Source organism: Solanum dulcamara, chromosome 12 (assembly GCF_947179165.1).
Source record: "Solanum dulcamara chromosome 12, daSolDulc1.2, whole genome shotgun sequence".
NCBI classification, from domain to species: domain Eukaryota; kingdom Viridiplantae; phylum Streptophyta; class Magnoliopsida; order Solanales; family Solanaceae; genus Solanum; species Solanum dulcamara.
Genome location: NC_077248.1, coordinates 9539727 through 9567474, shown reverse-complemented (window position 1 = coordinate 9567474; position 27748 = coordinate 9539727). Strand labels below are relative to the sequence as shown.

The following is a 27748-nucleotide window of genomic DNA, read 5'->3' as shown; positions in this document are numbered from 1 at the left end:
TAGCTCTAGCTATTCTCATCACCACGTACACCTCACATGTATCCTTGTACATCATATATTTTTCCCAATTACTTCCTCCGTTTTAAAACAATGATTTTTTTTCGAAAGTCGATTTAAAATATTTTTCAGATCAAAATTGAATAAGATTAACCTTTTTTTTGTAGATATTTGAAAATTAATAGATGTTGTCATGATTCTTGTATCAATATGAAGAAAAAATATATCTTCAAATATTGGTTAAAATTTATAAAATTTGACTTTTGACAAACGAAACATGATAAATATTTTGGAAAAGATGAAATACTGAAATACATGCTTAAACGCATGATAACTATACGAGCAATATACCTCTCGGCTCTCACACATATTAAAATCTTTATATATATTATAATTCAAAAAAAATACCTTATTATAAAAATTAAATTAAATTAACGAAAATAGAGTATTTTATTACGGAGTCTGCCATTGCAAGTCCTCAATAAATACGCGCCCCACTTCCCTTTCCCTCTCAATTCGCTCTCTGCTCAAACCCCAAATCCCATTTTCACTTTCTCTCTTTTTTCTCTTTCACACTGAACAACACTTCACTGTGAGAAATGGCTGTGAATTGGTTCCTCTGCATTGCCACTCTTCTCTGTTTTCTGACAGCCGTCAACGCAAAAATCGCCGGCGTTTACACCGGTGGCCCCTGGACAAGTGCCCACGCCACCTTCTATGGAGGCTCTGATGCTTCTGGAACCATGGGTACCTACCTCTGTTCTCCTCATTTTAGGAAAAAATCATCGGTTTTCAACTTGATCTAGACACACATATTTTGGTACTCGTGAAGTCTAAGCTCCCGTTTAACCATATATTTTGAAGTTTTATTTTGATGTACATTTTACTTGGAAAGTGAAATTTCTTAAAACAGGTTTCGGAACTTGAGAATATTTTGAAGATAAATTTCATGGTCAAACAGTTATTTAAAGATATATATTTTTAAACTCTGATACAAAATATATGGTGAAAGGCTAGCTAAACTTTGAATTTGGTCACTATGGTGTTTTTCTCTCCATTACCCTGTTTTCTACTTTTCACGTGAATCCCAAAGGCCATAGCATTTTCACTTTAATTAGAAGGTTAATTACTGATGGATTTACAATGGCTGATTTCTCTTCTTTTTTGTGTGTGTGTGTAGGTGGGGCTTGTGGTTATGGGAATCTGTATAGCCAAGGGTACGGAGTAAACAACGCGGCATTGAGTACGGCACTTTTCAACAATGGGCTGAGCTGCGGCGCTTGCTTTGAGATAAAGTGTACTGATCCCACTAAGGACTATTGCAACCCTGGAAACCCTTCCATCTTGGTAACAGCAACAAATTTCTGCCCACCAAACTTCGCCTTGCCTAACGATAATGGAGGTTGGTGCAACCCACCTCGCCCACATTTCGACCTTGCCATGCCCATGTTCCTTAAAATTGCTGTGTATCGTGCTGGCATTGTTTCTGTCAACTACCGAAGGTTAGTTACTCACACAGTCCCTAATTAGCTATAAATCCTCGTTTTGCTACTGCACCTTTTTTTTAATCGAATCTCATCTGTGCAATTTGAAAATTGAATAGTCAACCAACTAAGCTCATTTCGTTGATTCTTTTGGGGATTTTATTTGCTAAATTAAATGTAATTGTGAATAATTATCTTGTAAAGAAAGCTTTTATGAAAGTTAAACTGACTCAGTTAACACCAAAAAAGTCTTTGACGTCTTGTTTTTTGTTATAGTTTGTGACGTGTTACACAAGGTTTAACAAGTAATTATGCTTTCGGTTTACTTAAACTAAACCTTTCCAGTTTCCTGAGGGTTAATTTTGATATTTATTATATGGTACAGAGCTTATTTGAGCTTCCATTTAATAAGTTCAATACTCCTATTATTTTGTATTATGTCTCAATTTAATTGATGCCTTTTTCATTTAAGATGATTTATAATGTAATAAATATGTATATATAAACTTTTTTTTTTAGATCACAAGTTTTAAATGTTTCTTTCTAGTTATAGTGCTTTACTTAAATTGGAACGGAGTAACTTATATACATAATAAAATATGTTTAGCGGCCACATGTTCTCGTCATGATTTTAGTAGTTTTCTTATGACAAAAATGTCGAATTTCCCGGATTTTCAGCAATAGCGTTATTGATCTGTTGAGTTTATTTACAACTTTTAGTTATGGGATAGCTTTCATTAAAATCGACAAATGGTCCCCAAATCCTCTTTGCCTATATTAAATTGGAAAACGCGTTTTTCCTATTTTTGGTATGTGAAAGTTAAATCTGTTTTGTTTCTACTCTTTTTGTTTTACAGGGTTCCATGTAGGAAGGCAGGAGGAATCAGATTCACAATCAACGGTTTCCAATACTTTAACTTGGTGTTAGTGACGAACGTTGCAGGTGCAGGGGATATTCAGAATGTTTATGTTAAAGGCACAAACACGCCATGGATTTCCATGACTCGCAATTGGGGTCAAAATTGGCAAACAAATGCAAAACTAGTGGGACAGGCCCTTTCTTTTAGAGTTACTGGCAGTGATCGACGTAGCTCCGCTTCCTACAACATTGCACCAGCTAACTGGCAATTTGGCCAGACTTTCCAGGGCAAGAATTTCCGGGTTTAATTTTGACCCAAAAAAAGAAAAAATCACACCATTTCCCGCCTTCAATTGTTCTCTTTTTTATCTGGGAAAAATTTGAAGTATCGCGGGGATTAGTTTCTTTTTCTTTTTTATTACTATCATCTTTCTGGGGAATGGGTTTCTTACTCTTTTCTTCTTCTTTTTTTTTTTTAAAAAAAAATTATCTACTTTTGCTTCTTCCTTTTTTTTTTTACCTTATGTGATGCAAGTTGGGTGTTGTTAAAGTTAAAAGTGAAAAGTTATAGAGGCTGAAGTGGCTACAAAAGGACCAAATTTAGGGGGGGAAATTGTAGCCCGCAGCTTTACTTGCATATTGTTATTATGGTGATATAATGGCAAATTACTGCCTAAGTTTATGAATATATATTTATACTGCAAATCTTATATTCTTTATTGTTTATTACATGTGGTGAAAGTTCCAATTCATTTTCGAAGTTGCTTTCTTGTTTTACATTGACTCTCTAGTATAACTGTCTTTCCAGTTGTGTATTTTTGACCATATTTTTAAAATTGACCAAAAAATTTTAAACGATAAATTAATTATGGATGAAAGACACATGGCCCTTGCCCCTCACCCTTTACGCCGTTAGTGACGTTAACTGAAAGAAAAGGAGAAAAGCGCCTGCCTCTATGAGCCCCACTTTTAATTTTTTTCCTTTTTCATTCTTTAGTTTTTTTAACATTCCTTTTAATTATAGTTATAGTTATTTTTAACATTTTTGTTATAGTTATCTTTAATGTCTTCTGCCTCTTACATTCTACTACCCTCCCAGCTGACCTCATGTTTCCACTAAATTATTGTTTTTATAGTAATTAAAATTAGGGTTAAATTTTAACAAATGCGTGAAATAGTTAAAAATAAGGGATATGAAAGTAATGAGGTATCCAATAATAAATAATTTTTTTTTGAGGGATATAACAATAATCATCCCAATTTTTTATATGAAGAATTATTTTTTTCTATTAAAATAGACTTAATCCGGGAAAAAAAATTATTGGCATGAAAACAAGAGATGGAAAGCATACAGAAGCTTTGATGAGGCTGGGCGTCATATTTTTCAAGTAAAGTAGACTATTTCTCTAAAGTTAAGAAAGGATATGCAATTCAGAATCTCCACTTTGTATATCAACCTCAAGCCTAAACCTAAACTTATCCAACAATAAGTGATTGAAATTAAAATAGCCAAGAAAATAGAAAACTATTTATATCCCAATTATTGTTGGTGAACATAAACTCCTTCAATTCAAGATTTATCAAGTAGGAATATTCCGTAAGTTTTTGGAAAATTGAAATCATACGAGAGGACAGGGGTAAATTTTGAAGAGCTTATAAAGAAAGTTACTTTTCTAAGTGATTTGTAAATTTATTTATTTATTTATTTAAGTGATTTGCAAATTTATCCGAGAATTTTTTTCCCATAAGAAAATTTCTTGTAAACTTTACAAATCTAAATATCAAATGTAATGATATAGTAAACAATAACCTCCCCTTCTTGAAAGAACAGGAATAGTTGTTCTCACGGCTGATATGGTGTCAACTTAAGTAATTTTTCAAGTGATAAATCAATAAATAATTAGATAATACCGTCTTTTTTTCTTTGATATTGAAAGTTGTGAATGTTTAACAATTAGATAATATCATCTTTTTTTCTTCCGTATTTATAATTTTAAAAAAATAGATTTTATATAACTAAGTTTTGAATTTCTAAGTTTTTCATGTTTTTTTAAATGAAAAATGTAACGTTAAAAACTCAACTGCCTTCAAAAATTCAACGAGCCGCTTCAAAGAAGTTGTTAGTCCTTATTTACAAAACTTATTCATGCATAAGAGTTCCACTTAGTAATCACTAATCACATATTGATTGAGGAATTTGATATTAGTGTCCGAATTTGCTGAAACGGATTTTGCATTAAAGATTGATTTAGCATTACATGATTGATTTAGCATTACATCTGATTGCATTAGTTGTTTTTACTCTTGGTGCAAGTGACAATGCGCATGAGGTTTTTGAAGATACGCTTACTTCCTCGACTCCTGATCAAATTCAAATTATCTCACGCAAACAATGTGATAGAATGTTTGTCTGTTGTCACCCTTGTTAGTGTTAGATACTTTATAGCCACAAACTTTCATCTTTTGTGGTTGCTGCAATAATATCAGATTGAATTTTCTTTTTTTCTGGCACCGGTCAATGGAGTATTAACCCCGAAAGTGGGAATGATTGATTCCTTATATTCTGAAATCCGAAAGTGGGAATGATTGATTCCTTATATTCTGAAATAACTGGAGGAAGATGATCAACATATTAATAGCCCTAAGTCAATTTTTCATGAGGAATTATTATTATTTTCTTCATATAATATCATTTAAGGACATAAAGTTTGAAACTTCATATAATAATGGGATTATTATTATTTACTATAGTAAGCATTAATTCCAGTTAATAAGATTGTAGTCCAGTATTTGCAGTACAATTCATTGAAACTATTAAAATGTTAGTCATGTATTTACAATATAATTCATTCACACTATTACGATGTTAGTCATGTACTTGTAATACCATTCATTGGATATTCTAATATAAATTTTATTTACTAATATAAAAATATGCATTGTTTAATTCTAAATTTTAAAATGTTTATAAAAATAGGCAATTTTCTCTGCTCCCCCCCCCCCACCCACCCACCCACCCACCCACACGCACACAAATAATAATTACTTTTTAGCTTCTCCTGCAAACTTAATAATGTGAAAATAAAATCAAAAAATTCGTTATCAACCAAAACAATTGAGGCCTCTGAAGTTTTGGAGGCCGAAGCAAAGGCTTTGCTAGCCTTCCTTTGAGCCACCCATGATTGGATTTTCTTAAATTTTGAATTCTTGAAATTTTTTATGCCGAATTTGATAATTAAATTATAGGAATTATGGGGGTGAACATAGTAAGTATTATGTTAGAGTTTAAAGGTTTCCATGTAATTCTAAGGTTTTATATACAGTAATTCACTAGATTATTTGACAATTTAGTATATAGTTTTTAAAAACCTTTTTTTCATTCCATTTTTGAAAAATAGTCACTAAATAAATAGCCTGGAGTCACTAAATAAAGAGTCACCTATAACTTTTACATGAAATGAAAATTGAATTCATGTAACAGGAAAAAGATGGAAAAATTGAATTCATGTGATAGGAGAAAGATATCCCATTGGCTAGCACTTTTTAGCATGTACTTCGATTACAAGAAGCAGTATCACATTGTAAAACTAAGTCTTCATTTTGTTAGAGATCTCCTTTCAGAAGATCAGGCAAGCTACATTAGAGTTAAAAAGTTTTTGTAACATTCCACTCGGAGCTGTTTCGAGAAAATGATCTCCTATGATCACTTAACAGTTTGAATAAAAGAAAATGACTCCCTTTTTCTTTCCAAATTTCTTAGATGCATCAAAGTTACAAGCAACTACTACTTTACTCCTCGATATCAAATAATTGAATTTTGCACAAACCAACATTTTCGACTAGTGCAGATGAAAATCATAAAAGTGATAAAGACACATTAATTTCCAACTTGACATGCTTCATGAAGCAACCTAACAAAACTTATTTGACAAATTCGATGTTTCCGAATATGACATTATCAGAGAGTTAGCCAGGCAAAAGATGAGAGTGGAACAATCATCCATTGAATTTCGAACCATGTGCCACTAACACGGTTATAAAAATGTAAAGAGGTTTGAGGAAACAAGAGAGGATCAATTGAGAAAAGGTTAACGTGGACTTGTAATTAAAAATATCAGCCAATCCAGATATCAACTTCAAGTTCATAAAATTATCATCATATCAGAAAAGGCAACAGATATATATTCTTGATGAAGTTGAATACCACATTATTTTCTGGAACGCCACAACAAAAGAATGCTATCGTAACAGCAAGCGACCTGCAATCTAGTTACAGGATCCAGTTCTACTATTCAAGTTTCTAATAATGTCACTGTACCAATTACGACTAGGAGAGCTGTTAACATTCAAAAATAAGGAACTTCAACTTTTTATCCTTGTTGATTAACCCGCAATAACTAGAAATTGAATTGCAGGCACATAGCAGAAGCGTCTTAGTCTGGTGTTGGTGCACCTTGGTTAAGCTCTGCAAATCTCAGACCTACACGCATAGAATGCTTCAAGAACTTCTCAGCACATCGCCGGACACAAGTCTCCTCCTGTTTGTCTAAAGTTTTGCGTTTGAAACTGTCTACACAGTCCGTGAAACATCTTTCAACTAGGGAATTATACATTCTCAAGCTGCAGTGATTAAAGACAAAAGAGACGAGGATTTAAAAGTTGTAACACTAATATCATGAGAAAGTATTAAGTGAAACAAGCAGCAACAAAATATAATCCCGTTCGAATTCTCTTCAAATTTCTACTTCAACATATTTTAATAAGGAATTCTCTTTTATATTGCCATTATGAACACCCTTGTTAATCAGTATTCTCTCATTCATAAACATCACTAAAATGAGAAATCAAGAAAAGTTAATGCTCATCAATTTCCAATTCCTTTCCCAATATACTATTCTTTCCTCTTTGAAGACTTGTTAGCAATTATGAGTATAAGACTAGTAGTGCATAACTGACGCTGACTAAATCACCTAATTCACATTAACATATTGACTCAAGCTTTGCTAAAAGCAACATTGAAACAAATTACCACACACTTCACTATTTTAATTCAAAATATTGAGGGAAGGAATATAATATCATCTTTGGAAAATAGCATCTTACTTCATCTAAAAAAAATATCATCTTTGGATAATAAGAAAGATTGCAACATATTCCTCAATGGATTCTTATCCAAGTGTTAACATCTTATTTTTGTTTCATTTTAGTCTCTCCTAAAGTTCATTTTTAGCTTATTTCAATTATTCTCTCAAATTTAATGCATTTAAATTGCATCTCTTGTTCAAAAAAATACCAGAAAAGATTTTTTCTTTCCTTATTTGCGCATTTTAAGATTAAATAATCAATTACTTAATCTGTTAATTAAATTAATTGGTTGAGTGGTTTAATTAATTAGCTTAAATATTTTTGGAGCAAAAGAACAGAAAAGGAATACCAAATTAATGGTACACCGTACACACCTGTTTTTTTTGGTTGGACATTGCCCTTGAGGTACACCGTCAAAATCTGAGTGGGGACACTAAAGATATTAGAAGTAACCCAAAACCTTAGTGTTTCTTATATATAATCTACTTACTCCTTCTGAGGGTAGAGATTTGGAGAGAGCAGCTTTGAGTTCAAAATTATGCCGAAAATTATATAAGGGACACTAAGGTTTAGGATAACTTCTAATACATTTGGTGCCCTCCACTAAGATTTTGACAAAGGTGGATCTCCCTTAAGGGTACTGTCCAACCAAATGACATGTGCATGTACCAATGTTTTGATATTCCTTTTCTATTTTCAACTCCAAATTCAACCATAAAAATTGTCTTCAAATAAATTATTGAACCCTAGTTACTTAACTAAGGTAATGCGCTGCTAATGCTTAATTATGGTTAATGAAAATGAACTTAACAAGATTTGCATGCATGTTATATTATTCTCGAAGTAAATGAAGATGATATACACAAGTGTGCCCACATATATATTCTTGTTTTGCACGTTTCTTCATTAAAGCATGCGCTTCATTTGCGCTCTACACTTAAAACCCCATCAAACATCATTGCTTTTGGACGCCTTTTTTTTCTTTAAATAACGCTGCCTAATTCTAAGAATTCCACATTACACACTCAATACACACTTTCAAACCCCACTTGTGGGATTTCACAGGGTACATTGTACACTCAATACAAACTTCCATTATGAACACCTCTGTTAGTCAATAGTCTCTTATTCACAAAGATCACTGCAATGTAGACAGGTTAATGCTCATGAGGCATAGTGTTACCATCAATTTCCAACCCCTTTCTCAATATATTACTCTGTCCTCTCCTCCACCATTTTCTATGACTCAAGAATGACTAGATTCACTCAACATTATGAAGACTTGTTAGCAATTATGAGTATAAGACTAGTCGTGCATAACTGGCGCAGATCATAAGAGTAACATCCCATCTTACAATAAAGTGACTAAACCACCTAATTCACATTAACATATTGACTCAAGCTCCCCAGACCCTACTTGTGGGAATTCACTAGGTATGTTGTTGTTGGTATATTTGCTCAAGCTTGCTAAAACCAACATTGGAACAAGTCACCATATACTTTCTATTTTAATTTAAATATTGAGGGGAAGGAATATAATATCAGCTTTGGAAAATAAGAAAGACTACAACACATCCCTCAATGGATTCTTTCCAAGTGTGTACACTTAATTTTTGCTCCATTATAGTTTCTCCTAAAGTTCATTATTGGCTTATTTTACTCAATCTCTCAATTTTTATTCATTTTCAATTGCATCTCTTAGTCAAAGAATACCATTGAAGTCGTTTTTCTTTCTGTATTTGCGCAATTTAGAATTAAATAATTACATAATTCGTTAATTAAATTAATTGGTTTGATTAATTAGCTTAAATAATTTTTGGAGCAAAAGAAAAAAGAATACTAAATTAATGGTACACTGTACACGTTTTCTTTTGGTTTCAGTTGGACATTACCCTAGGGTATACCTTTGCAAAATCTAAGTGGGGGCATTAAAGACATTAGAAGTAATCCTAAGCCCTAGTGCTCAATATATTTGAGGAGCAACTGTGAGTTCAAAATTGCACGAAGATTATATAGGGGACACTAGGGTTTAGGGTTACTTCTAATAACCTTAGTACCCTTCTTTAAGATTTTAGCAAAGGTTTACCCTTAAAAGTACTGTCCAACAAAGTGAAACATGCATGTACCATTGATTTGATATTCCATTTCTGCCTTCATCCCCAAATTCAACCTAAAAACTGTCTTCAAATCAGTTATGCCAATTCATTAACCAAGGTAACACGTTAATGGTTAATTAAGGTTAATGAAAATGAACTTACCAAGATTTGCACGGGTGTTATATTATTCTCAAAGCAAATGAAGATAATATACATAGGTGTGCCGCGCATATATTCCGGTTTTGGACATTTCTTCATTAAAGCATGCACTTCATTTGCGCTCTATGCTTAAAAACCCCATCAAACATCAACACGTTTTTGCACTCTTTTCCTTTGATAACACTGTCTATTCCTTGGAATTCCTCATTACACACTCAATACACACTTCCATTATGAACGCCCCTGTTAATCAGTTCATAAACATTACGGCAATCTAAAAATGTTAATGTTCATGAAGCCCTAGTGTTATCATCAATTTACAATTCCATTCTCAATATATTACCCTTTCCCATCCTCCACCACTTTCTACGACTTCAGAATGACTACATTCACTCAAATTTTAAAGACTTGTTAACAATTACGAATATGAGATTAGCACGAATATGAGATTAACGCTGCATAATTGGTGCTGATCATAATAGTATTATCCTAGCTACCAACATGCTAAATAAACCACCTAATTCACATTAACACATTGACTCGAGCTTGCTAAAACCAACATTGGAACAAATTACCACATACTTCCTGTATTAATTCAAATATTAAGCAAACGAATAAAATATCAGCTTTAGAGGATAAAAATTCAGAGGTTAATAGTTCTTCATGTTAGTTTAGAATTTATTTTCGTTACTCTTTCCTGGGAATAAATCAAAACCAAAGTTTTTCCCTGCTAAGAAAACAAAAGCATGAGCTAGTTGCATATAGTTGGCGGTAGAAACTCAAATTGTTTGGGATCCTTAATTCCTTATAGATCCCGATATGAAATGGTAAAGCTATACAAATGAATTGCGATATGAAGAGTAAAAGGGATTTGTAGATTATTTCAAATAGGCTAATTGCATGATATAACGTTATGTTTTTACAAAATCCAGTGTTATACCATGTGCCATGGCTAAAAGCAAAGCGCTACACATTCAAAACCAGGAAGAATCTTACATGGACACAATCAAAGTTGTTGCAATCTAAAAAAAAAAATGAAAAAAAAGGGAATAACCTGTCACGAACTTGGAGCTGGTCAATCATAGCGGCCATTCTGAGCTTATCTGCTTCAGGAAGTGAATCCAAATCTCCAATCATACTCTTGTCCATCTTGATTCCTTAATTTGATTCAACGCAAATTTTGCTTGTGTTTGGGAGGAAGAACAGAGGTATAAGCAGCAGTGGGTAAAGCGGAAAATGTTGCCCTTCTTATATCTAAACCCTAGTCAGAGTACGAGATTGGCAAACCCAATGTGTCATATCGACCCCTCTTGCTTTTTGAAATTATAGTTCCACCCCCATGGTAACACTATTTGATTAGGATATTACTTAGGTCTGAGATTCAAGGGGATAAATAATCTCATTAAATATTTTAATTTGTGAACTAACTTTGTCTATCTCATCTCGATAAGAGGAATGGGCTCACCTGAATCCTCCTTATTAAAAAAATTATATTATATATTAATAATTATATTTTAAGTTTATAGCTATATATACTATAGTGTACTTTCTTGACACTAAGGTAGCGTATCGGTTGGTTTAGTTTGGTTTTGAAGCTTATCAATACGACTTATCGATAATCACTTTGTAGACATGTTAAACTGTAAAGAAGTATCTTTGACATTTTTCCTTAATTTTGCAATAACCTAGGGATCATTTGATTGAGAACAAGTTATCTCGTGGTTAATTATTTTGAAATAAGTTATTCCACTATTTATATGAGATAATTTATTCCGTCACTATAGTATAAATAGTAGGATAACTAATTCAAGTATTACCTTATACTTTCAACCATCTTGCATTTTATATCGAAGGAGTATATCTTATACATCACATCAAACGAGACTCTCCAAAAGTACAGTTTCCCCCGAAATTATAATTTTTCGTATTCTCATAAATCATTTAGCATCAGGAATAGAAGATAATGGTATTAAATATAAGATTATTTTATTCTATATCTGATTAGAGGAATTATTTAGTTTCAAAATTATTTATCTTACAATTTGTACTACGACAGAATAAGTAATTTTATTAGTAAATATTCTAATTCATGAAATAACATTGTATATCTCATCTCATGTACCAAACAAACTCTTAAAGTATGAAGTGTCCTAAAAAGTGATTTCACTCATGGGCAGAATTAGACAAGAAGAAGCGGTTCACCTGAATGCTCTTTATTAAAAAATTATATTATATATTTATAATATATTTTAATTTTATAGTTATATAAACTATAGTGAACTTTCTTGACACTAGGGTTGTGTATCAATCGGTTCAATTTGGTTTTGAAGTTTATCGGTTCAATTTATTGATTATCGGCTTGTAAACATGCTAAATCGATATAGAATTATTAAGACATTGGTTTATCGGTTATTGATCGTTATCGATTCGGCTACCAGTTTAACTATTAAGATTTGGTACAAAAAAATTATTGAATAGCACTTAGAAACAAAGTGATAAACAAACTGAACCATGCACATGCGTTGATGGATTGCATCTTGCTCAGAATAAAATATTGGGACATTGTAAAATAAATTGAGAATTTGAGACAACCAAAAATAAAAGTATGAAACTAAACCCTAAGTCAAGAACTTTATATACCGAATGATATAAATATAATTCATTAATTTACCATCGGGTTATCGGTTAACTTGTTAAGAAAAAACTTCAAACCGTTAAAACTGAAAATCAAATAATTAAAAAAATAATCAAAAATCGTTATCAAAACCGCTAAATCAATAGCTTTTTTCGATTTGAATTATTGATTTTTGTTCGATTTTGAACATGTGTGCTTGACACATTTAAAAAGTTTGATTCAATGACTAAGAGGGTTTAAGACTTCCTCAAGATCCCCAAGTTTCTTGCTCGACGCTCGCTGAGAGGTGCGCATCGATCGATTCAGTTCAGTTTATCGATTTTTGAGTGAACATGCTAAATTAAAAATCAAATTAATAAGATATTTATTGTCGATTTTTGGTTAATCGATTTTTGGCCCTCAACGGTTTAGATTTCGATTTAACTTATAAGAAAATGCTCACATAATCATATATACACAATATTCATAAAATAGAAATTGTAGAAAGAACAAAAGTGTAGCACAAAATGCTACATTGATTACTTTTATTTAAGATATAATTGTACGAATTTCCTCTAAAGACTAATGCAATAAATTATGGAAACAATATTAATTGTCTTTCTTTATCACAATCAAATCTAAAATTGAGAAGGGAGAAGGCGTCACAATACAAAGGCAGAGGCACTATTTTGTATTGTCTACGGCTAAAAGTAATACTAAAATTTAGGAAAGAGGTTGGTAAAATGTTAAAGTCAATGTTATATAATTAAGGGTAAAATAGTAATCTTAATATAATCTTATTGTGCTATTGGTTTAACCATTAACCAAAAACATAAAATTAGAAACGAAATCGATAACCCATTAAAAAAAATTACAAAATCATTTAAAAATAGTTAATCCAATAACTCAATACTGATAAATCAGTAATATTTTCTTTTGATTTATCGCTTAAACCAGTTTATGCACACCCCTACCTTTTTGACTTTGGCATTAGAGTCGCACTAACTTTTTTTAACTGATGAATTTTTGTAATTAATTGTAATATGATGAATTATAGTAATTAGTAATTGTGTTATTAGTAATTTTTATTAAAGATTGTGTTATGAATTTTAGGATAATGTATTATATAGTTCATTATAAAAATGATAATTTGTGTCAAATTTATGTGTATTTTTGATCATTTTTAAATTTATGAATATAAGTCATGTTAAAAAAAATATGAAAATATGTTTTCAAAAACTATGATCAAATACATTTTGAAACTTCAATCTAAACTTCACTCAAATTTAATTCCTCAAAAATATTTTGGAATTTATGGTCATTCGCTTGCAAAATATTCTGTATAAAAAAAATGATCAAACACAATTTCAACTTTAAAAATTTCAAATAAAATAAATAGTATTTGATTTTCATGGTCAAATGCCTATTAAGAGATCGAACTTAATAGATTCTAATGTAATTTTATTTTCACTGTCATGCCATCTAACTAATTTATTTTGAGGAATTGCGATTTCTTCGTCACTTATAAAATATCAAAAATAAAATAGCCCTTTGCAAAAAAATTATGTGTAAAAATGATGATCTTTTATGTGTAAAATTTATTAAAATTTTTACAAATGGCCTAAAAATAACCAATTTTCCTATTAAATAAATCTGTTGAGACTTTTATTATAGTTCAAAATAAGTAAGTTCAAGACAATTGTTGAAACTTTTCTCTATATATGTTCTTTTTAATTATTATAAATTTTCTAGAACAAGAACTTAGAAATAATTAAAATGATAGCTATGAAAAATAACTTTTAGTTTTTTATCCTTAAATACTTTCATAAAAGACGTGTTATATCCCAACAATTCACCAATTAGAGGGACTATTGAACATTTCCCTCCCTATATTTTCCTAGATATGCCTTTTTCCTCATCACTCCGAGGAACATTTATGATAGACAAGATATTGCAAGTCATCGAAAACCAGCACAACAAAATACTTGACATATTCATAAAAAAAATTGATACTCATATTAGATGGACACTTCCAACTTTACATGATGATTAAGAAATTATTAATACATTGAAAGACTTTACTATTTTGCCTTTTGTTTATATTAATGCAATATACATAGAGTATAGAAATAACTAGTATTGAAAATTGTTTACATTCAAAATGTTATATTAATAGTAGGGGTAAAATAAGAAAAATTTAATTAATTCTATCTTGATTTAGTAAGTGATCAAATAATATGAGACAAACATTTTTAATAACCCATCTAATATGGGACGGGGAGTATTAAGTTATCAAATTGATGATTAGAAAACGGTTTGAAATTTTGTAATTAACATTTCTACCTTATGCATATAAAGTTTATTTTTAGTAACTCTAAAACACATGTTTTGTATCTAACTGAACTTCCATTCATTTTTGCAACCTTATAGAGCAGTCCAAAATCTAATGGATCAGTTCTGATTTGTTGCATTGGAGCTACATAATACCATCTAATTCATCCAAAATTAGGCACATTTTTGGTATTAGTAATGGATACAGTAGTCTTAAAATACAAATTCAGTTGTGAAGGTACTATAAATTTAAACAACAAATAGAATTGATAATAATTTACGTTATCAACTCAGTTAGCGGGTTAATATATTTAAAAATCAATATCAGATAAGCTAAATTACTAAATAGAAATATCCAATTAAACCATCCGATAGCACCCGTTGTATTGTATCATACTTTTCTGTTTTGATTAATACACTGAATATGGATAGATTATAATTTCTCGTTGTTACATAATGTCACATAAATAATTTAAAGAACAAATATAATAAAAAAGGACACATAATACAACTATCATAAAAAAGTAGGATAAGAATAAAACATGATCCTTAGATTATAAGGAGAGAAAAAACTAAGAAACATACTTTTCATCGATAATTAATGATGAATTTAAAGATACAAAATACTAAAATTTGAATAAAAATCAAAACAAATATTATATTTAAAATTAACAATACAGTACAATACGAATACGATACAACAGTAACAACCATCCAAAACAAGATACAAAAATATCAATACAAAAACGGAAATACAGCTTTTCTATCCTTAGGATAATCCTCCCCAAATTTCTCCACGTACCATTTATGATTCGAAACAGCTCTAGGAACCAAATTAGCACACGTGTACACAAAAAACGCAAGCCCGGCCCATGACCACGTCATCAAAGCCCAGCCCAACCATTCCACTATCTCTCCCAAATAATTTGGGCTACTTACATAGTCAAAAAGCCCACCTCTCGGTATCTTGTATCCATCCCCTTGACTCTTCAGGCCCATTAACACTCCATCGGCCCAAATATTCACCACCATACCTGACCCGAATAAGACCAGCCCAATACAAAACCGTACCCAAAACCAGTCGTTATCTTCGTAGTTAGCATAATGAGAAACCCATCTGCTCTGTATGTAAGCATTCAATAAATTGTAAATAAAAGCCGAAACAGCGATATTCAAAGGGAAATTATTAGTTGATTTGCGGAAGTGGAGGCGAAGAGGGTAAATGATAGTACGATTTGTATAGTGAAAGAGGAAAGGGGAAATTAGGAGATAAGCTAATGGATTTGTGTAATTTTTCCCCAAAGGAAATAGGAGAAATGTGAGCCAAAGCGTAGGGCTTTCCATGAAAGCCCACGCAATTGGGGGAGAAATTGTGGTACCTGATTTAGCTGAATTGAAGTGTTTTCCGTAGGGAGAAGTGACGAATTGAGACAAGATGAAGGTGGGTAGTGCCATAAGAAGAATGAAGAAGATGATGAAGTGAAAAAGATTTTCATCTGAGGAGAACATAGTGTTTGCTTGTTGCTAAGCTATAGCCAAAGTGTTTTTTTTTTTTTCACTCTCTTATCTCTCTTATAAGAGGGGCCAAATCATGCCGTAGGTGGAGGATCTGTTTTAACATGTCAAGGTATTTATTTGTTTGCCTTATCATCTTAATTTACATGACTTAATTTAATTTAACACGAATTTTAAAAAAAGAAATTAAAGTTTATAGTTTAAAATAAATTATTAATATTTGTGTAGTTAAAATAAGCATAAAAATGTTTCAATTTTCTTTGGAATGACTAAAACGAAAAGTAAAGTAAGTTATTGAAAAGAAAGTAAGCAAAAGTTTTTTTTTTTGTCTTTTATATATTTGAAAATGTTATAAATAATATTACTATCTCCGTTTCATATTAAATAACCATTTTACTAAAAATATTTGTCCATATTATTTGATCACTTAGTAAATCAAGATAAAATTAATTAAATTTTTTCTATTTTACTCCTACAATTAATATAGCTTTTTGAATGTAAACAATTTTCAATACTAACTATTTCTATATTTTATGTATATTGTGTTGATATAAATAAAGAATAAAATAGTAAAAAAATTTAATATATTAATAATTTCTTAATTATCGTATAAAATTGAAAGTGTCTATTTAATATAAGACGGAGGTAGTATAAAATATAATATTTTATAATTTAATATATCAAAAATTTTTATGTGGGGGGCGCTCATAATACTGTATCAGAGGAGTACTTTCACGTGGGTGAAAAAAAAGAAGAAGAGGAGTACTTCACGTGATGGGGACAATTGTAGTAAACACTTTTCAACATTAATTTTGAAGTTAGTATTTTCTAGTTATCAACAAAATACAAAAAAATAATAATATTAAAATGGAAGTCCATGGGAAAGAGAAAAAAGACACTCCATTAGTTTGTTTTTTTTGAGTTTGTTTAAAAGAAATATTATCACTTTTTTGATAATATCTTAATTCCAATTTTTTTACTTATTATATTTAAGGTCATGAAAATTAAAAATATTTTGATACACTTTACTATTGGCATAGTTTTAATTTCAAGAATTGAAAGGAACGTAGTAATTTTTTTTAAAAACTTCCTTGAGGGAACACTCCACTCTGGTTAATCACTTAAATAATGGTTAAATTTAAATACTTTTATATTTTTCCTTCTTCTTTTTTTTAACATGATGTGAGTGGACAAAAATCTTGCTCAAATCCGTTCTCTATTTTTGTATTTTGCCGACGACCAAAATCATTTTATTTTTTTCCTTCTTTCACGGTGTTTCTTTAAGTTCTAGTAAGTACTATTTTCACCCCAAATCCCAACCTCTTTCAAATTAAATACTTCATTAATTTCATATTATTTAGTCAACTCTTTCCAGATTCCTTCATAAATACAATTTCTTAATCATTTTTTTTCGTTTATTTTTACTCGTTCAATTTGAAATTTGCACATTTTTTTAAAGATTAATAATTGATGTTGATTTTTAGTCTTAAACAATTTTAAGAAATAAGTAATTAATGTTTAGAGTAAAATATGAAAAAATACATTTTTCTCTTGATATGTTAAAAGTGATAGAGTTAAAGTATAAATATATTTTTACACCTTGTTTGGATGGTTGTTACCTGTTGTGTTGTATTGTATTGATAGTTTAAATACAATGTTTGTTTTGATTGTTACTTAAATTCTAATATATCGTATCATTTAAATCCATCGTTATATAACAACGAAAAGACCTATTTTTGTAACGACCGATTTAATGTGATCGTGTTGTTATCATAATATTTTCTTCTCATTTTGTCTTTACTTATTATTAAATCATTTTATTTTAGCATTTACTCTACCTTTTCATAGTATTTTTACCTCATACCCTATAATTTCTTGTATGTCTATCATTCAAACTATGGATGTAACGACAAATAACGATATAATCTATTCAACCATTGTATTCTTTAAAACAATATAATACGATATAATACAACATAATAAAAAACAATACGATACAATATATTATGAAACAATACATAACAATCATCCAAACAAAATCAATATAGTAGACAATAAAAGTGAATGGAGATTTTTGTCTATTTTACACATTTTTTTCAATAAAGTATGTATTTCATTTTGTTAGTTTAAGGTTATTAAGAATTAATTATTATAATTAGTCCTTTTTTTGGGCAAATGATTAGTTTATATTGTTGAGCAAGAAGCTTAGGACTTGTTTGCCGTTGTTGAAATCTACTTATGTTCAAAAACATTCTTTTTAAAATAGTTTTTGTTTTAGAAAAGTAGAAAAAGCAATTTATATTTGGTTAGTTCATTTGAAAAATATTTTTGATAAGCAGATTGTGTTTGATCAATTTTTTTTAAAAGTGTTTTGAGAATTAAATTACGAAAAAAAGACAAATATTCATGCGCTTTTATATTAAGATTATTCTATAGAGAGAAATTATTTTAACTATCTATTATAAATTTTTTAATTATATTTTCATTAAATTAAAATGTACATATTCAAATTTTTAATCAATATTATACATAGAGTAAAAATAAAAAAATAAATTAAATATTGAATATAATATTAACATGATGATTTAAATATAATTAAAAATTTTAAGCAAAATAAATTTAAAAACCATTCCACAAATTAAATCACTCCATATACCATAAAAATAAATAAAGTCCTTTATACATCACAATTTTTTTTTAACAATTCTATCTCTAAATTTTATCATAGAACACATCCATAATAGTAGAATATCTGTCTTGTATTTTTTAAGGTATAGCTAAAGGTCCATCTTTTTCGTCGATCTTTGTGATAATGTCTTCATCCTGAAAAAGTATTGTTGTTACCCTTTTTTTAAAAAAAATTCTGCACAATAATACGTAAAATAAAATATAAAATATAACATATAATAATAAAATAAAATTTAAAAAATTACTTATATAAAAATAAAAAATATTTTTTGAAAAAATTGAAACTTGACCAAACTTATAAAAATATGCTACTTAGTTAATAAAGAATATAATTGGTAAATATGTATATATGACAGGGTTATTTTGATCTTGAAAAAAAAATTGCTTCTGTTTTTTTTTAAGAAGCAGAAACTCTAGTTTTTTCCCAACTGCAGAAAAATAGCTTCTATTTCCATTTAAAGGTAGTTTTACTCATTGATCAAATACCTTAATTTTTTTAAATAATAATAATCTTAAAATAAGCGTTTGTCGGCCTTCCAACAACAATGTTAAACATGCTCTTAATTGATTTGATAATTGATTATCTCAAATTTCACTCCAAGCTTGTTTGATTTCAAAATGTGGGCTTTAATAAGAAGACTCTAATTTCAAAATTAGTCTTAATTAGTGTAACAACCCCTAAAATGTTGTATGTCGGTATTTCAATTCTCGATAAAAATAATACAGCCTCTGTATTTTGGGCATAACTTTTCATAGGTTGGTCCAAATTAGGTGATTCAAATTTCTGGGTAATCACAACATCCTTACCTACAACTTTCATGAAGAACATAACTTCAAATTCGGAGTATAAGTAGGTCAAATAAATTAATCTTTGCAAGATATAGTGCTGTGACGAAATTGAGTGTTGATAGAAGAAAATTCATATATCAGTGTAGGTTGCTCCAAATTGGTTGATTCTTGAACGATATGAAATTAAACTTTCATATCTACAATTCTTATGAAGAAACCAAATCCTAATAAGGAATTTATCTTATTCAAACGTAGCTTCGAAAATGAGTATTCTGTTAAAAAGAACTCATCTTACCTACCATGGAAACATCTAGATGCATTTGACATCATGCATGACATAAATTGTCCTCCATTTAACATCATCCATGACATCAATATATTCCATTAAATTTTTAGATTTTTCTTTATAATTATTTTATTTATTGTTAGGTCCCTCTTTCCCACCTATAAATACCCACCTTATTTCCTCATTTTATTCATCAAGCTTTCCTAAGCATTTCTTCTCTCTATATACTTCTTCTCAAATATAGTTTTAGTTTTAGTAGTATAAAAATACTACTCCGGTTATTCTTATACTCCGGGTAGTACACAAAACGCTCCGGCGAGAAGAAAAGGCTAGGGATCCAAGAGTATTCCAATTCGGAGTAAACCTTCGGATTTAAGGTATGTAAGGCTTTCATAGCATTGGATTGAGTTCGTCCATGCGCCCAATATTTAAATTTATTATAATTGAGTTATAGTTGAGTTTTATTCAAATCTTGAATTCTAGATGAATTAATTCTTCTTCTATTGAGTTTGATATATTTATGCATTAATATTATTATTATTGTTATCTCTCATATTATTGGAATTATTGTTCATGGCTACTTTCCCATGAATTCTAATTGATTTGATGTTCATGAATATTTTTACATATGTTTTGAGTAAAGATGTTGGCTTTTTATTATTTTTATTGATACAAAGAGAGTTATATGAATTAATACTATATATGTATTTTATTGAGTTTTGAAAGAGTAAAAGAGTTGAATTTGAATGAATTTGAGAAAAATGATATTTTGAGCAAGATGTTTTGATGAGATGTAAATGATGTTTTTGGAAGTATAATGATTGATGAACATGAAATGAGATGAGTTTGATGATTTAAATTAAAGTCCAATGAGACTAGATGATGAGTTTAATATGAGCACATATTTTGGGAGTAGTATTGAGCACCGAGTTGGGTAAGAGTTTAATTGACTCAAACTCCAGAACTACGTAGCCAACGTAGGATGGAGGCTATGCCTCTTAAGTCCCAAAAAGAGGACTTTGATGAATGGATCCAAGATGGTGATGTCCTTTACCCTGGCAAGGTATTGGATGGATGTGGCAACGACATCGCTTCGTTGTATCATCGCTAGCTCATAAGTGATGGTTGTCGGTTAGAGAAACTCCCAACTGAGTAAGCATTGCTTATTACTATTATTTTTATTATTATATTTTAAACTTGCATTACATATTCATGTTGAGATGATGTTGAGTTCTGAGCTGAGTTTTCTTGAGAGGAGTTTCTTGATATCTGTCCTTACCTTCCTGCCATTTTACATACTCGTACATTCCACGTACTGACGTCATTCGACCTGCATCGTTTTATGATGCAGATACAGGTGTTAGAGATCCTCAACAGGCGCATCGTTGAAGATCATTTCTTTTCAGCTATTTGGTGAGTCCTTCTTGTATTCGAAGGAACTCCTTATCCTTTTATTATTGTTGAGTGTGATGTTTCTTTTGAGGTAGCCATGGACATGTCATTGGCACCATCTAAGAGTATTAGAGGCTTCATAGACAGAGTCTGATGATGTAATCAGAGTAGTTCTCCTTAGAAACTACTTCTTCTAAGAATTATATATTTTTCCTTTGATTATGACAATCCCACATTAGTATTATTAAGTCTTCCGCTGATGAACAAATGAGTAATGAGACCAAGTGGTTCTCTCGGAAGCCAGAGATGGTTTCTGAGTGCCGGCCACGCCTAGGGTACCCTCTCGGGGCGTGACAATTAGAAAATGATTTCAACTTAATTATACGGATTGTATACCAAAACATGCTAGGTTCGTGAAAATCTCCTTCTTTGTTTGGAAGATTTAAAAAAATGACTTTAGGATTATTGGAGAGTAGGTATCATTTATAAGACTAATGAAAGGAAGTCATTTGTGTGTATGTTCAAATATGTCCATTTGGATTTCTTTAATGACCATTTCTCCCACGGTTTATGACTTGAAAGTGAAATTGAGATAAAAATGCATGTCTTTTTTGACAAATTAAAGGCCATATGAAGTTTTATTAATGTGTAGATTCCATCTTTGGTCAAGATCATGTAATGTGATTGTAGAGGTAAGGACAAAATAAATTGAATCACAATCAAATAAGCAAAAGCAAAGATAAAATAATAAGGATTCGATTAAGAGATAGAAAGGAGGGGAATAGACTTTAGAAGAAAAGAAAGGGTAATATAACAATTAAAATACATTAAGTATTAAATAATTCAATCCAAGGGGGAAGAGAAATAAATTCATACGTGAAAATTTTTACTTAAAGAATTCTAAAAGAGGTTCATTGAAGAGATACAAGGATCCTCACATAAACTCACACAAAAAGTATCTCTTGATCTTCCAAGTTAGTTAACCATACGAAGACTTGCAACTATTTATACTAGTCTTGCAAAAATAAGTAAATTACGATTAAATTATTAAAATAACTACTTTAGCAAGTTAGTTGCCTTGAAGTCTATCTTACACGCTTTCTTTAAGTTCTCCAAACTCACGATGGTTGGAAGAATACTCCAAAAACCTTGATGACCTTTGTGGTTGTCATCACTTCACTCACAAATCTATTTGAGCATGTTATGAACTTTAAAAGATTTTTTAATGAATCTTTCATGACACTTTGAATACTTTTTGTAGTATGTTTTGTCATGTCTTTTTTTAGCATTTTATCTTGACTTCTTTACTCTCGTTGTTTTCGTTTTATGAACTGTTTTATAGTGTTTTTACTTGAACCTATCGAGAATCTATCAAAAACAACCTCTACCTCTCAAGTCCCAAAAAAGGGATAAAATATGTGTAACCATTACCTTTTTCACACCTTATTTGTGAAATTACATTAATATATTATTGTTATATATCTTGAAAAGAAATGTGTAAACTCAACCACAATTTCAGAAACCATATGACAAACATAGATAAATTAATCAAGCTTTGCTAAGGAGTGGTTTGCATGTTTACAAGCTGACAAAGAAAATACTATATCTAACAATAGATTCAAGTGTCTTATGGTTTGTTCCTAAGGTCACTTAATATCTGAAAAATTAAAGCCCACAATATATTAGACCTTTCCAATTTTTTGTTGATTATATGTTGCAAAAATTATTGTTAAGACAAAATAAACAATCAAATTAAAAAAGCCCACATCGTTCGTAGTTCAAGTCCATATCCAAACATTGATGTTAGCAAATCCATTAGCTATATTATGTAATCTTCCTTCTTTCTTACTTTTTATATTGATATTATGATGTCATTTTTTTCCCCTTCGACTATCCTTTTTTTTTTTTAGATCAAGAACATATCATAAATAATTTCTTTATCTTATAAAATTAAGAATAAAATTTATGTATATCATGTTTTTTCTAGATTTTACTTTTTAAATTGTACTGAGTATGTTATTATATTGTATATGATATAATTTTTTATTATTTTTTTGTGCGTGAGAATGCGGCATATCTATAAAATTACAGATGCCTGATAAGAACTAAATACAAACGGCTTAAATGAAAGCTATAATTCAAGCAAAATCTGTTACAAAATTCCTTGGCATCCAAAAAAAAAAGATTTATGATAACCAATCAACTGATTTACTATATAGTCTATAATTTTTTTATGACAAACTCTATCATAGCTATCGTAAAGCAAATTAGGAATAATTACTAGTTCCAACTTATATGATATGTTTCTTTCTTTGAAACATGAGAAATTGATGTAAAAACACTTTTAATTTCTCAATTAGTGATAACTTTTTATTACAGCCATCGTAATATCTGATAAAATTTATTTAATTTTCAATTACTTCAAATGTGTGTCTTGATTACTTTTCCGTCGAATATAAAGTAATAATGCAAGATCAACATAAAACATGATGATTAAGTGGTGTAGTTGTCAATTATTATAATAAACTCGTGAATATTCTCAAGGAAAGGAATTAAAAATGTATATTTTAATTAATAAAATATGTTTAATTAAATATCACGAGGACTAAAACTGAAATTTAGCAACAATTAAGAAGCCAGAAGTGCTTATACAACTTTCCTTATAGGAAAAATTACATAATAAGACAAACATATATTGTGTATTTATTATATACCGTTATAATTTCAAAAAATTATAATTCACAGTTATATTATCAATTTAATAGCTATTTCTAGTTTAAGAGTGTACCTTCCAATGAACGTATTTCTATGCTTAATTCTAGAAATTGTGTTTATCAATTATCTGTCTTTCCTCTTTTCTCTATTCAAATTAGTGTATAACCCTAAATTAATATTTTTCCCATTTCATATTAAGTGAATTTTTGAGAAATTTTTCATAGTTTAAAATAATTGAATTGTTCACAGTTTAAGATAGATGTTTAAAACTTTTTTCATATTTGCATCCTTTCATTTATTGAAATTTTATATTTTCTAGGAGATAAATCATACTACTTGCAAAGTTATATTTATGATTTTACAAAGGGTAATAGTAGAAAGTATGGTTCAAATTATGTTATTAAATGTTTTTCTTAATATGTGTACATTGCTTCACAAATTCACTTAATATGGAATGAAGGGAGTAACATTCTTTCCTTTTTCATGGGTGATTTTTTTCTTCTTTTCTTTCATGAATTCCAATTCTTTTTAAATTCAAACTTTAATGATGTGCGCTTCCTCTCCCTTTCTCCGACAAGGCGTCATCGTCATTGGCTCGTGATGATTTACAAAACTTTGTGATCAGTCATGAGAGAAAGCTTTGAAGCTTAAGCTCAAACTGTTTGTTCAAATAGTCAATCAATTGAACTATTAATATCTCCGAAGTGAATATTACTTCTTCTATCCTACAATAGTTACCTACTATTAACTTGACATAGAGACTAAAAAACAGTAAATGATAAGTATAATTTTATCAAATAACTCTTATGAAATACAAGTCATCTTAAATATTGAAAAATGAATAGTATTTAATAGCAAGAATAAAATAGACACATCATGATAAATTATTAATTAATTTTATAAGTTAAATAAATATTATGGGACATCTCAAAATAGTATAATAGACAAGTAAAACAGAAAAGGGCCAATATACTCTGTACTATTAAAAATAGTTTAAATATACTTCTCATTATATTTTTGGACTATATATACCTCTCCCGTTATACAATTGGCGCAAAAATACCCCTTTTCTGTTAAGACCCTTCAACATGACAAAAATTGATCCAAGTGGCCTGATATTTCATTGAGGTAGATGCCATGTTATGCCACTTCACCATCCCAAACCCATTTTACCCCTTCCCCTGTGTTTTCTTCCACCACCTCCTCTCCCCGCATCCAACCACTGCCATCAACTCATTCTGACTTTTATTCCTCACTTTCTCCGATGGATTTCTATCTAGGAAAGAAGACCCATTTCCTAATTAACTTCAATCTTCTTTTTTATGGACTGAAAATCAATTTAAATAAAAATTCTTCCATTATAGCAAATTAATCGTCTATTCTTTATCTTCAAGATTTCAACTGAATTGAACCAGACCATTAATAGAAATAAGAAAATTGTGTTCTAATCCTTCTGTAAAGAAATCAAAGGAAAAATAATTATTTAGGATGATATTTTAATTTTTTATGATAACGAGAAGAAGGTTCATATTATTTATAGGGCAAACGGTAAAGACTTGTGGCAAATTTGGTGCTTGAAGAAGACCCAAAGTTTTGATTTTGTCACCAAGCCATGTGACATTCTAATGAAATCACAAGGGGAACAGTAAACTATATGAAAAGAAGCAGATAACATCACGAAAATATCAATAATGTGTAAAAGCTTAAGATTGACGGTTCCCAATTTCCTTATTTCAGTTTTACGACTTTGAATAAAATTTTAAGGTCGTCAATGTTGGAGCTATGAAATAGATGGAGGTCCTAGGATTAAGTTTGAAGAAATACTACACTAGCACACCTGTTTGAGAATTGCACGAGTATGAGAGAAGTGTGGTGTCGTGATAATTGTATGAAGGGGAGGAGGTGCTGGAAGAAAAGCTGGGGAAGGGATAAAATGGGGTTGAGACAGTGAGGTGGTATTCACCTCAATAAAATATCAGGCCACTTGGATTGGTATCGGCCATATTGGAGGGTTTTAATTGAAAAGTGGTATTTTCGCATCAATTATATAATAAAAGGGATATATTTAGTTCAAAAATATAAGATAAAATGTTTCAAGCGCGTAAAAACTTTTAACAAAAGAAAAAAAGGAAACAACATTATTAGCTTGATAATGAAGAGAGGAAATCTATGTCAAGCTATAAAAAGTCTATAAAACTAAAATCAATCAAGCCAATGAAGAAGCAAGCCAGCTGGCATTAATGTGTCCCGTAAACGTGGCACCCAATATTATTTCCCAGTCGGCATACTCCCTCTATATAATCATTTTCTTAATTTTATATTCTCAAGTTGGCCCTTTTGACTTTTAATCCATAAGTACTACTTATTTTATTCAAACACCCGCTTTAGCTTACCTTAACCTTAAGCTAGAAAAAAAAAAAAAACACTCCCAAATATTAAGGAAATGCAAAAAAAAACACAAAGTCAACGCCTTTAATTTCTCTTACTTCTTCCCCATGAAACCATAGAAAAATTAAAACATTTATAAAAATAAAAGTAGGAAAATAGTGAACTCCCCCACCCAAACGAGCATCGAATATAGGAGTGCTTTTTTCCTAAATGATATTATAATAACGAGAATATTATAATTATAATGTTTGGTGGAGTGTATAAAACTGACGTTGAATAAGATGCATAGTAATATTGAAATTAGTTATATTAAAATTATTTCTTATCCACTGTCTATTTAGTTTGGTGTATTAAGAATAATTTTATTTCTGCTTATCAGATACTCCATGAATTCCTAAGTACTTGTCATCCATACTAACACTAGATGATCCAAATACTTGTTATTTTAGAAAATTAAAACATAATTAGTTGTTTGTTTCCACTTTTATCCTTAGTTATAAATATGGAGAGATATTAATATGATGCAAAAAGAAGTATTAGGATGAGAAGCGTGATAAATAAAGATAATTTAGTCAAATTACACTCTATTGATATTTTTCTTAAGATATATGTAAAAAAAAATTGACAAATATATTACTAATATCATGATATGCTATGTATTTAGTCATACGTAGACAAAAATCATATAAAACAAAGAATTAAATAATACCATATCTAATACATTCTATCTAACAATGTTCATAGTTTGAATAAAAATTGATCCAAATAAAAAATAAATCAATTAAATAAATCTATTTTATTTGAATTTAGTTTGATTTAATTTTAAATTTCAAACTATTAATAAGATTTGATTTAATTTTGTGTTGTTCAAAAAAACAAAGAATACTTGAATCAATAAATTATATATATTTTTTATAATTATTTTTTTTAAAAACAAATAAACCCTAACAAGAAAAATATTTTGAACATGTATATTTTTGCACTGCCCTATCTTATTTTTTGAATTTAAAAAATAACCAATCAAATTCGATCCGTAAACTCCTTAAATCCTACCAAACGACCTCTTTCATAGATTGGGATGGAGGAGGGGAGTAATAAGTACAATAAACTAATATTTTTACTTTCATGTATCCAAAGTCAACTTCTCTATTTTTTATTTTATTTTTGTTGCTCTCTCTCTCTCCACTTTTTGTTCCTCTTTTTACTTGTGAATTTAAATGCTAAAAAGCCCACAACACCAATTATAAACTTTCAAATATCAATCTTGATATTCCTCAATTTTTCTCTCATGGCAGCAGCTTTATTCTCTCCCTAATTATTTACTTTCAAAATACTATTTCTCCATAAAAC

The 27748-nt window shown here is 29.8% G+C and overlaps 3 protein-coding genes across 3 annotated transcripts; 1 reads left to right on the top strand and 2 right to left on the bottom strand.

Annotated features, from left to right (window-relative positions):
* Positions 1 to 521: 521 nt before the first annotated feature.
* On the top strand, positions 522 to 3036 carry LOC129876340 (expansin-A3-like). The gene is made up of 3 exons (XM_055951750.1): positions 522 to 744; positions 1178 to 1499; positions 2339 to 3036. The coding sequence occupies exons 1-3, from the start codon at positions 597 to 599 to the stop codon at positions 2646 to 2648; spliced, it is 780 nt and encodes a 259-aa protein (XP_055807725.1). The 5' UTR covers positions 522 to 596; the 3' UTR covers positions 2649 to 3036.
* Positions 3037 to 6481: 3445 nt separating this feature from the next.
* Positions 6482 to 10923, bottom strand: LOC129877510 (mitochondrial import inner membrane translocase subunit Tim9). Its single transcript, XM_055953023.1, has 2 exons — positions 10735 to 10923; positions 6482 to 6960 (listed from the first exon to the last, which is right to left on the bottom strand). Exons 1-2 carry the CDS (start codon positions 10827 to 10829, stop codon positions 6774 to 6776), a joined length of 282 nt encoding a protein of 93 aa, XP_055808998.1. The 5' UTR covers positions 10830 to 10923; the 3' UTR covers positions 6482 to 6773.
* A 4334-nt stretch (positions 10924 to 15257) lies between these two features.
* On the bottom strand, positions 15258 to 16243 carry LOC129876326 (steroid 5-alpha-reductase DET2). The gene has a single exon (XM_055951738.1). It carries the CDS (start codon positions 16132 to 16134, stop codon positions 15361 to 15363), a length of 774 nt encoding a protein of 257 aa, XP_055807713.1. The 5' UTR covers positions 16135 to 16243; the 3' UTR covers positions 15258 to 15360.
* Between the last annotated feature and the right edge of the window lie 11505 nt (positions 16244 to 27748).

Excerpts from the sequence above, each read along its gene's own strand:
- LOC129876340 (XM_055951750.1), top strand. The coding sequence starts at position 597 with ATGGCTGTGAATTGGTTCCTCTGCATTGCCACTCTTCTCTGTTTTCTG. Across the intron at positions 745-1,177 it reads TGATGCTTCTGGAACCATGG|GTGGGGCTTGTGGTTATGGG; the intron begins GTACCTACCTCT and ends GTGTGTGTGTAG. Across the intron at positions 1,500-2,338 it reads GTTTCTGTCAACTACCGAAG|GGTTCCATGTAGGAAGGCAG; the intron begins GTTAGTTACTCA and ends TTTGTTTTACAG.
- LOC129876326 (XM_055951738.1), bottom strand. The coding sequence starts at position 16,134 with ATGTTCTCCTCAGATGAAAATCTTTTTCACTTCATCATCTTCTTCATT.
- LOC129877510 (XM_055953023.1), bottom strand. The coding sequence starts at position 10,829 with ATGGACAAGAGTATGATTGGAGATTTGGATTCACTTCCTGAAGCAGAT. Across the intron at positions 6,961-10,734 it reads CAGCTCCAAGTTCGTGACAG|CTTGAGAATGTATAATTCCC; the intron begins GTTATTCCCTTT and ends TAATCACTGCAG.